Source organism: Salminus brasiliensis, chromosome 3 (assembly GCF_030463535.1).
Source record: "Salminus brasiliensis chromosome 3, fSalBra1.hap2, whole genome shotgun sequence".
Classification (NCBI taxonomy): domain Eukaryota; kingdom Metazoa; phylum Chordata; class Actinopteri; order Characiformes; family Bryconidae; genus Salminus; species Salminus brasiliensis.
Window position 1 is genome coordinate 25681342 of NC_132880.1, and position 11143 is coordinate 25692484.

General features: G+C 39.6%; 1 protein-coding gene across 1 annotated transcript in view; it reads right to left on the reverse strand.

The window, feature by feature from the left end:
• The window catches only part of cdk12 (cyclin dependent kinase 12), a 30278-nt gene extending 22159 nt beyond the window's left edge, over window positions 1-8119 (reverse strand). Inside the window, exons 1-2 of the mRNA XM_072675700.1 lie at window positions 7474-8119; window positions 6241-7380 (exon numbers count right to left, since the gene is read on the reverse strand). Of these exons, the coding sequence (XP_072531801.1) occupies window positions 6241-7322 (1082 nt within the window). The 5' untranslated portion in view covers window positions 7323-7380; window positions 7474-8119. The remainder of the gene's footprint in view (window positions 1-6240; window positions 7381-7473) is intronic.
• Window positions 8120-11143: the final 3024 nt, after the last annotated feature.

Here is an 11143-nt window from a genome sequence, read left to right on the forward strand (position 1 = left end):
CCTAACCAAAGTGTGATGTGTCTTTTCAATAACACCACTCACAGTTGATTGGGAAATATCTGGGAGGGAAGTCATGAGCTGACTTGTTGCAATTGTGGCATTCTATTACAGTACCACACTAAAATTCAGTGATTGATTTTATACACCTTTGGCAATGCAATTGAATGGAACACCTGAAAGATGCATGTCCCTGTACTTACCTTGTTACATACAGAACTAGTATAATGTTCATGTGCAGCAATGTGACCTACTCTGGCTTGCATGAAGTAGATCAATAAATGAACAAAAAGGTTGTACCTGTGGATATACTGCATCATTGCAGATACTGGTGGTAGCAAACACAGACACCAAGAAATAGTGCTTGCATGAGCAGAATGTTCGCGGTGTGGGGTTATTTCATGCTTGGGAGGAGCAGCGAAAAAACTGTCCCCCTGCAGAATCTACTAGGCCTCTATTTTGAGAAGTGACTGACCTGAAAACGCTTTTAAACGACAGCAAGAATCTGTACAAATGAAATGGAATAGAATACTCTGCAGGGCTGCAATTCTGTTTGAACTCTTTGAACTCTTTTTGAATTACACGTTAAAGTAACAAGAGCCTTTATGATTACAGAAGTTGACCTAGGTGTTAAACTGATATATAAACTCATTTTGTTCATCTCAGTACGCGCTCTCCTACTTAAGTTATTTAAACAGCAAATGTCAGTCTTGAGTGTGCTTTATTTATTACAGAGTAGGGGTGCCACAATTCAGTTGCTGTAGTCTACGCATAGTTTAAAAAAAAAAAAAAAATTCAAATATATTTTTCCTTTTTTCATGGCTTCAGTTTAGGTTTTTAAACACTTCAGTACAAAATCAATGGGTTTCCTTATGACCACTACGCAACAAAACTACAATTGGGGTGCAGCAGAGCCTGTTTCAGTTGCAAAGTTGCTTTTTGCAAAAAACAATTGCATAGCAATTATAGCACTTTGGCTTCGTGTCCACAGTAGGTATAAAACAGCCTTTTTTTTTTTTTAAACAATGGTAGGGAAGCTTTGTAAATCCAGTGTCCTTACAGATGCTAAATGCACTAGTTTTTAAAGTGATATATTCATCTGTGAATGCGTGATTAAGCTAGAATCTGGGATTTTACGTTGATTGACTGCCAGCGTGTGCGTTTTGTGCCCTCTGGGCTTAACCGGATATAAGCTACATCTAAATACTCTTCGAACATTATTTTAGGCACATATCTTTGTTTAGGGAAAGGCATAAATACAATTGCATACACTTTTTTTTTTTTAACACCCCACTGCACTGCTGACTATTAAGCAGAAGCTCTTGTTTAAAACTACAGATTAGCACTTAATATGTAAACATAAGGGTGTGTGATATGTATTGTCTCCAATAAGATCTTAATTGTTGTTAAACGATGTGCGAGCAGACATTATCGAGTATGTCACTCACTTTATGGAAACCAATCAAAAACACACCTTAAGAGTTCACATATTCACTGTGCCCAGGTGCCTAATAGGGCAGACTACTGTGTATTTGCACGGAGAGTATGCAGCGCGCTACAAGCATAGCCTACAAGTTTTCTGCAACATAAGATAGTGTTCTGCCTAGGAATGACTGGAGTTAAAATGAGTAAACAAACTGCGCTAGTGGACAAAACACAAGTATTAACACTCTGGAGTCTGCGGCCCGCTACAGGCCGAAACCAGCCAAGGACCTGTTGGACAGTAATCTGTGTCCATTGAATTCTGACACCTCAGTGGGTAGTTTCTGAGATCTCTACTACAGTTATTATATTGTTGTTTTCATTATTATATGATATACTTTTTGCTGGAATTCAAAATAAATTTACTGAGGTTATTTTCAGCTCCTTTACATGGGCATTTTAAGCAGATTGTGTTGTGTGCAGTCAAATATTTTGACAGAGACAGACATTATTAGATTGTATGTTTCTAATAGAAATATAAAGAAGTGACAATGTGTTGTCACCAGAAGCCCCTGTATACTTCTAAAAGAAATAGTGCAGTCAATTAATTTACAGTTTAAGTGAAATAGATTGACAAGTGATAAAACTTTTAAAATTTTAAAATTACATTAAATAACATCAAATAAATATAATGGAATATAGTACATTCATATTAAATTACAAATTAAGTTAAAAAAAGTTGTTTGTAATATCAGTAACACACTGTTTTGCATTATCTTTACTTGAATGCTTTAGTTTTAAGAAAATAAATAAGTAGAACAAGCTAGCACAACACAAGACTTTTACCAACACATTTGGAAGTATAATCTAATTATTGTTATTGGCAGAATTCCAGAACATTTTTATATAATTGTCAATCGCACACCTCTATGTAAACATTTATTTACAGTTATAAATGCTCAATTTAACTTTCTAGGAGAAAAATTGTCAATAAATGGACTACTTTAGAAAAACTGTCCTATTAGAAAGGCAGAAAATAGAATTGGCCATATTACAGTGAACAGTGTTTACCAAAATAACATTACTAAGCGTAACGTATATGGATCGAGACTCAGACTTTTGCAAAACTCCTTTGAAGGGAAAATACTCTCTGTGCCTCCCTAGCACAAACTCAAAGAGGAACATGAGCAACTGTTTAAGAAATGAATGTAAAAATTATACCATAACCAATCAGGTATTTGTTTTTGGGTAGTTCCTTACAGTCTCTAAAACCTAAACCAAATACATTTTTTACAGTGGCACTTTTTAAAAGTGGCATTTTTAAAGTTTGGGCACTGCTGGTCAAAATCTGTTACTGTGAATAGTTGAGAAGACTATTAGGCATAAAAGGCATAAAATTAAACATAAAACATTTTAAGCAAGATAAGTGTAGTTTTGTTTTGTACATTTAGTGAAACAAAGTAACACCATGCAGAATTTAGGGCACCTGAAGACATTTATGAACTGGTCATCATAAGGAAAACCCAGGTTATGCACATTTTAAAGCTGTTGGATGGGATTGTGTGGCACAGGATGAATTTTACTAGTAGCACAAAGAATGGTTTTAGTTAAATACCCACAAATTCTGAAAGCAAACAGGTCATATGTAAAAACTCTGAACATGAAATTAAGTTCCACAATGCACTACCTCAATTGGCACACGCTGTCGTGGCCAATTTTGGTAATATTTTGTATGCCACTGGGGTTTTGTATGCCACTGTATGCCCTTGCTGGTGTTCCATGTTCTAGTAGTACTGGGTCATTCCTCATACACTCAAAACAATGACTATATTATACTATATTATAATGAGCTACTCTGCAATTATGGCTGAAATGTTTAGCATTGCACTACTGTACAAGCAAGTTTAAAATTAGGATGAAGTTGGCAGTTCTGGAAAAGTCACGTAAACAGACAGGGGTTTATGTTACAGGGGTTTAAATTACATATGTTTTATAGCTTCTAATAATAATAGTATTTCTTAGAACCTTCAAAAGTTTTAAACGTTTAGATTTAAAACATCTTAACATACTCATCATAACCTCAATAACAAGAATGATTAAAACATTGAAATGTCCTTTCCTAAAGAAAACATTTAATTATTAACTGACCTTAGACTCTTTTTACTACTGTCTGGTCATCATGCTAGCTACTAAAATATCTTTTTTCAAGGGTTTCCAACTTGCACACCATGAAACAATTTATTTGACAGTAAATGCTTTACTTTAACAAATGTGGCAAGGGATACTTGTACATCCTGTGACTGATATTAAGACTGTTGTAGATTTCATTACACATCTTGTGGCCAGCTCTTGGGCTGAACTTGGCCATGTTGGTGACAGTTCAACTTGTAAGTGACTTTGTTCATTAAAACTTTTATTTGGTTTCCTAATTGTTTCCACAACAATATCCGGTTACTGAACTGAACTGTTCCTAAGCAATCTGAAAAATCACTCAACAGCCTAACAAATCCACAGTTTCTGGAGATGGGACTGAATTTTAGAAGCACAGGCAAAAACTGAAATTTACATTCCTTTCCCCACCCCTTCCAAATGCAGTCCATTAGCCAAGAAATGCTTGTGTCCAAAGTCTACCTATGCAGTTTTGTTTTTACATTAGCCTTTAGCATTAGCTAATGTGCCATGCAGTCTGCGGTGCACTGCTGGCGAGTGCTGGCAACACCTCTGTGTTTTTGGGAGCGTGCAGAAAACCACTACCACACTGTAATGCTGTCTTAAATCTAAATTTGGGCTGAGCGATATAGGAAAAATATTATATCACAACATTTAAGTATCTAATGCCCCAGTAGTGACAGATTTTTAAAAACTACCATCCAAACACTCCCAGTACAGTGTTTTTTATTCAGAATGTGCTGTAGTTCATCCAGTTAAACCAGAGTAATTACACTGTTTGTAATGAAACGTGCAGCTGAGCTGTGTTCTTTAAGCACTGACTATGTCCTTGATATGTCACACATTCATTTGTGTTGGACACAGATGGAATTTGGCTTCTGCTTTTAGCGCAGCTAGCTAGCTAGCACTCACTCACTGCTGGCAGCCATCATTTAAAGTTCCAACTGTGCAACAAGTGATACAAGAGAAACCATTTAACCCCCCCCTATGGTTCCCATAGCTTATTACAGTCTGTAAAATGACTGTGTGGCTCATGCAACACTTAGAGTACTTCTGTTTTATAAAGTTAAATAAATAAAGTTCACCCTTCAGTCATTGATGTAAATAACTAACTGACTGTGCACAAACCAAATAAAGAACTGCTTAAGCTATCAGAGCAACAAACCCAGTCCTTACAATTGGTCCGTCCATTTCTGTTCTACCTCCAAAACAGGTTGAAAGACAGGGGTGCAAAAAAACTATTACTAACAGTCACTTTAATATTCCTTAGCTGCACTATTTAAGGTGGAACAAAGTTTTAAGAGGAACTTTATATTAGGGTTATAAGAGAGCAGCAGGTTAAGTGTGTCAGGGGATATATTTTCTGCCATTTTTGTCCATGCTGCCAAAAAAAAAAAAAAACAAGTTTGTTGTAGTTCTACAATCTCCCCATTTGGAAAGATCTAGCTAACATTCCTAAGGTCCCGTCTTTACTCCAGAATTCCACCTGGTTAGAACCCAGACTATGTTGGAAATGCTCTGTTCTACCAGCGGGAGAACCATGCTCCTTTCTTTGGTTCTAAGTCAGCTCTGAACGTCACATTCAAAATCATGGAAGAGGCAAATGCTGATGCACACACAAACTAAGTAATCTGAGCGCAGAAAAGCAGCTGGGAGCTGAACGGTCAGGTGGGTCAGTCAGACTGGGCTGCAAGATATTAAATACTATAGAGTTTAAAAAGTTGCTCCAAACAAAGCAGATAAGATTAGAATTTAGTTTGATTACAGAAACTGGTATTAAAAATAGTGATTTTACTGCTGTTTACTAGCGTGGATTAGCACAGCTTACCTAAATTATGGGGCTGTGTTATTTACAGAAACACAAGGATCGGAATCAGCCGATAGTCAGCATTAAGAGGATTGGGGGTAAAAAACCTTGATCAGGACATGCCTAGTATTTTTTTTTAATTCATTTAAATATTTCTCATTTAATTTCTGCATGTAAACACAGTCTATGGCAAAACACAGGTTTATATTGATCTATGACCATGATGTCAGCAAACTGTTCTTATCTCAAAACGTCCACCAGTGAATAACTACATGTTGCCTGAGTAACACTGAGGACAGAGTTATGGGTTCGATTCCCGGGCTGCCACTGTTGGGTCCTTGAGCAAGGCCCTTTACCCTCTCTGCTCCCCAGGCGCTAAGGTTGGCTGAGGACACATTTTGCTGTACAGTGTACACTGTACAGTGACAAATACTTGCACCTTATCTTTAAATACAGAAAAAGTACATTTGCTTAGTCCCGAAACACAGAATGGGGGTCGCGTTTCCATGATAGTTGGGGGTGGTGGGAGGGAGAGGTGAAATATGGGGTAATGAGATTAAGCCTTGCCCCACCGGTGCCTGGTGACATCATAAGCATCAGTATGGCTTTTAAATGACATCATCTGATAAATGGTGATTATAATAAACAAGTATATAAACCTAAGCAGTAAGTTTTGGTTTCAACTTTAAAGGGACAGTACCAAAACCTGTATGCTCATTTGTATATTCAATAAAGAGACGTTGTGTAAAAATATAACTAACTAGGCCCTCATATACACATCCACACACTCCAGATCTGACTGACCTGTCCACCTGTAGGAGTTCTGTGCATGCGTTCAGACTCACCTGGACACCGGGCTGGTGCTGGACGAGCGACGGTTGCCGTAGGGGCTCACGTCCCTTTCATAGCTGGAGGACCTGCGGCGGCCATAGGGGCTGTCTGACCTCTGTCTGCTGCGCCTGGATGTCTCCCGGTATGGGCTGGGGCTGGCTGCCCTGCGGCGGGAGGAGTAGCCATCATCCAGGTCCGCAGGAGAGAGGGCACTGCCTGTCCCACGCCGGGGACTGGGACTGCGGCTGAGGGTCCTGTGGCGCTTCCCTTTGGGACTGGACCTGCGGCTCCTGGAGGCTTTGTGGTGACCCCTGTCCGAGTGCTCAGACCGGCCACCTTCTCGCCTCTGCTTGTCTTTATGCAACTTGGAGGAGGAGCGTCCACTTTCTTTGCTGCGGGACGAAGAGGCTGAAGAGGAAGCGCTGCCACCCAAACTCCCAGTCTGGGCCACAGCAGAGGTCAAGGGGTCAGCCCCTGAACGCTTGCCAGAGCCTGCGTCACCCGTTTCAGACCTCAGGGCCACGGATGTCGAAGAAAGGCCCACACCTGAGAAGAGCTTATCCTTGTCCTTCTCTTTGCTCGTCCTCTTGGCCTCTCTGCTTCCTCTTTCTCGGTCTTTACTGATTTTCTTCTTGTTCATAGCTTCCCCCCCCTCCCCCGACTCCCTCACCCTATGTGGGTCTTTGGATTTCTTCCTGGAGCGCCTGTGTTTGTGAGTCCGGGTGTCTCTGGATCCCCCAGCCCCTCCTCCACCACCGTCCACCTCCAAGCGGTCGCCATCTCTCCTTTCAGCCGACCTGGAGGCCGCGGCCGGCGGGTCGAAGAAAGTATCCGAGTCCGAGCTGATGTCGTCGTACTCCACCAGGGGCTTTACAACCAGGGCGCTGGGTAGCAACGCGAGCGGGGCCCCCGGAACAGAATCCCGGCCGTGTTTGGACGGCTTCTGACGCTTGTGCTTCGATGACGAAGCTGAAGACGACGAGCCAGGAGACTTCGCCTGCTGCCGGCCGTCCTTGCTTGTCAAGCCGGCGGCTGAGGGCTGGAACTCCGCGTCCGATTTCCTCTTCGTCCCATGGTGGCGGTCTGATCCAGGCATAACTTACCTCAGCCCAGCCACGGCCCCCTCTTTTTCTCTCTCTCCCACACACGGACCTCTGCAGTCGAAGCAAACACACAAAACGTCATAAAAATAACCAAAAAACTAACGAGAAAAGTAAAAGAATTAGTGTCACAACAACACTGCTCACAGTCTATGCTCACGGTTACTCCAGAATTCATCCCCGGCCAAGTGGAGCAGCATGCGTTTCTCTCTTTTGAAATCAAAAATAAAAACCTTGAATCGATGAAATTAAGAAAAATATATTTATTAGAAATCTAATATGTCGTGTTTCTCGCAGCTTGCGGAAAAAGAAAGAAAAAGAGTCAGAACACTGCGTACTTTTCTCCTCGTCTGTTTGGCTAGCTAAGCTAGCTAGCTAGCTAGCTTCTTTCTCAAAAACAAAAAAGACGAAAAGTCTCCTTTTTAGTGAGCACCAGGCTTTTTTGTAAGTCAGGTGCTCGTCTCCTTCAACAAACGATCTTTTCAAATCAGAAACAAATAAAGTCCATGATGAATGGGACAGTATTTTTAACCAACTGAAAAGCCAAAACTTGAAAGCCGGTTAGTTTCTGTTTACATGTTCGCTTGTCTCTTTCTTTTTTAATTGACTCTGTAATCTCTGTCAAGTTTTGGATATTTATCGGAAATAATCATATATTCGTGTGCAGAATTTATTCCAGTTTATTTTAGCAGCTCTTAAATGAAAACAAGGCCAATGTTTAGGGCGATGTTGGTGGATTTCAGCACCGTCCACCGCCCTTTGATTTAGCGGTCCAAGTCGGCCATTGTAGCTGAGGCTAGCACTGCGCGCCCTCGCCTGCGCATGCTGGGTTTTGTCAGAGAGACCGTCACCATAGAGACTGACGTAACACGCCAGCTTGTATCCGATTTACATAAAAATGAATAACTAAACACCACTGAAACATAATTTTAGGTGAAATTACATATTTTAAAATCGGCATAGATAACTGCTTCATCACAATACATTGCAAATGTGTTCTTTGAATTTTTCTTAATAATTCCGCCTCTTTCCGTACTCGGCTCAATCCCAAATACATCCTTAGTCCCTACAGAGTGCTCTGCTAAATAATCCTAAAATAATGCCTCCTTAGTCCTAACAGAGCATTAAGTGAACAATTTGGTATGCAGCCACAGACAGACATTTTTATTGGGGACTACTGAACTACTTGAGTGTAGACGCCTAAATTTCAGAACTCCCATAGTACACTTTATAGGGAGCAATGGGCGATTTGGGATGCCCCCTACAGTTCCTACTGCTCCAGCGCTGTCAGTCTTCAGCGTTACTAGGCGACATCCAATCCAAATGGACCTGGTCCCGCCCCGGGACGCGGCGGTTGGTTGTGCGCATTGTTTTTCGTCTGTTAGTTACACTTGTTTTGCCGTGTTATATTATATATTCTTCGACCCAAAGTCATTAATGCACGTCTTATTATTTTGTCTTTACTCTAATATCCCTCTTAACTAAAGATGTAAACGAGCAGACCAACTGACATGTGAGGACTGAGCCAATGATTCCAAGTCAAACCAGTTTCTGATGGAAGTAGGAGCAGAACTAGTGTTGTCTTGTTGGAGAAAACCACCAACTATGTGGGAGAGTTTTAGGTCTATGGACCATTAAATGTAGAAACTGCAGACATTCTTGACGCACAGCCAGGAGTGAGAGAGTCTTAAACTGGGTGTTTTTACAGAATAGGTTATGTAAGGGCCTCAGTGCCTAAAACAGGTTAAAGAGTGTCACCCTGGGTTTACCCTCACTGTCTCGCTCCAATATGCTGAGATTACAATCTGTTTGCTCCATCAAGGATCTAGTTTTAGATCTGGTGACTATGTAGCAACTCAACAAGCAATCTCTCTCAATGTATTCGTGACAGACTTACTTCTTGCACAGCTCTATGACACACTGTATACTAGGGCTGGGCGATATGGTAAACATATTATATCCCCATATTTAAAGACATTTTCACGATGCACAACATTAATTGCGATACACGTGATTGCAGAAAAAATGCATTGCTTGCGGCAGATTCTAAAAAACTACTATTCAAATACTCAAGTACAGTGACTTTTACTCACAATATGCTGCACTGCATCCATTAAAACCAGACAAATTGTACTGTTTGTAATGAAATGGACAGTTGATCAGTGTTCTTTAAGCACTGACAATATCCTTGATATAATTAGAAAAACATAAAACATATTGTGTACCATGATAACAAAATGGATCACAATACGATATATTATTGTCATATCGCCCAGCCCTACTATAAACCTCTCTAAACACTTTGTAGAATACATGCATGGTTTAGTTGCCACTTGCTTTCAAAAAGCACTTTGCTATCAATTGGATTTTCTGTGGAATAAGATTTGGCAAACTCATAAAGGGCCCCTGATTTACATATTTCATGATCTTGAGAAAAGATGATGTTTTTGTCCCTTTGCCGTGGTCTGGTTTCTATTTTTTTTATTTGATTACACTTAATTTCAGATTATTTTAAGGTCCTAAGTCAAAATGTTTTTGCATAAACCCCTAAAAGAGGGGGCTCCTAAGGGTTATATAGTAAAGGCATTGGTATTCATAGAACCATGGTAGCTCAAAGAATCATTTGGTTAAATGATTCTTCATATACTGTGGATAATCTTATAGATTTGAGAGATAATCATTATTCACTTCACTTGGTTATAATGTTTTGCCTCATTGCTGTGCACAAGAAGCTCTGTGTGTGTCTATTTTACAGAAGAGAAAAGTAACCATTGATTATGAGTGTGAGTTTATTTCCCATGGTAAATGGATTTCATAAAAACAGACATTCTAACAGCTTATCTCTGCGCTCCCTCACTCTTGTGCTGCTGTGCTGTCAGTGACACTGTTATGAAAGGGGCAAATATTTGCTGATTGTTCTGAGTCTGTTGTTCAGCTAAATCATCATGTTTCCCTGGCTGATCACACAAAGCTGACAGTCCTGTAAAACACGATTCAGCTCTGCTTTACAGGAGAGTCTTGCATATTTAGGGATTAGCTTGCAGTACAACATGTACTTGATGATATGTATAGTATCTGAGGAGTGCTGTGTTTAGCACGGAGGGCTGAGAGACCAAAACTGCACAACTGGTTTAACTGGAATGAAGGTAGCAAAGTCTCTGGGATGAACCTAATGTATAAAAAGCTCATCCCACCCGGCAGAAGAGAAATAGATAGGCTTTGGGCTTATTTACTTATATACTTTCTCAAATTCCTTATTGATCATGTCGAACATCAATTTTTTGAATTTTAATAAATAAATAAAATAATTATAATTATATATTTTTCTTTTTAGTCATAAATAAAAAACAGTTAATTACTGTTTTTTATTATTATTAATTACAATAATTGTAACGATTTCTATACATTGCATTACACAACATACACACATTACTTCAGCAAAACAATAAATAAATAAATAGTCACAATCGAGAATAAGCATTTATTTTGAGAATAAACCTTTATTGTGAGCTAGATCTACAGAAAAGTATAAAAACGTGGATCTATTTTGCTACAACTGGTGGAAATGTGTAAAGTTAAGTAAATGAATGATGCCATTAACGTGCGTTTAATACTTATTATGTATGTACCTGTGTACATACATACATACATATACAAGAATAAAGTGAAAATAAATCAGAGAATAAATAGGCTTAGCTGATATATGGAACACATGCGCTAAATATATACATTATTTAATATTTCAATATTTTGTAAACAAGCTCCAGATCAGGGACACGACGGGTACGTAAAAATATTACTTCCGTTCTGCCGCACG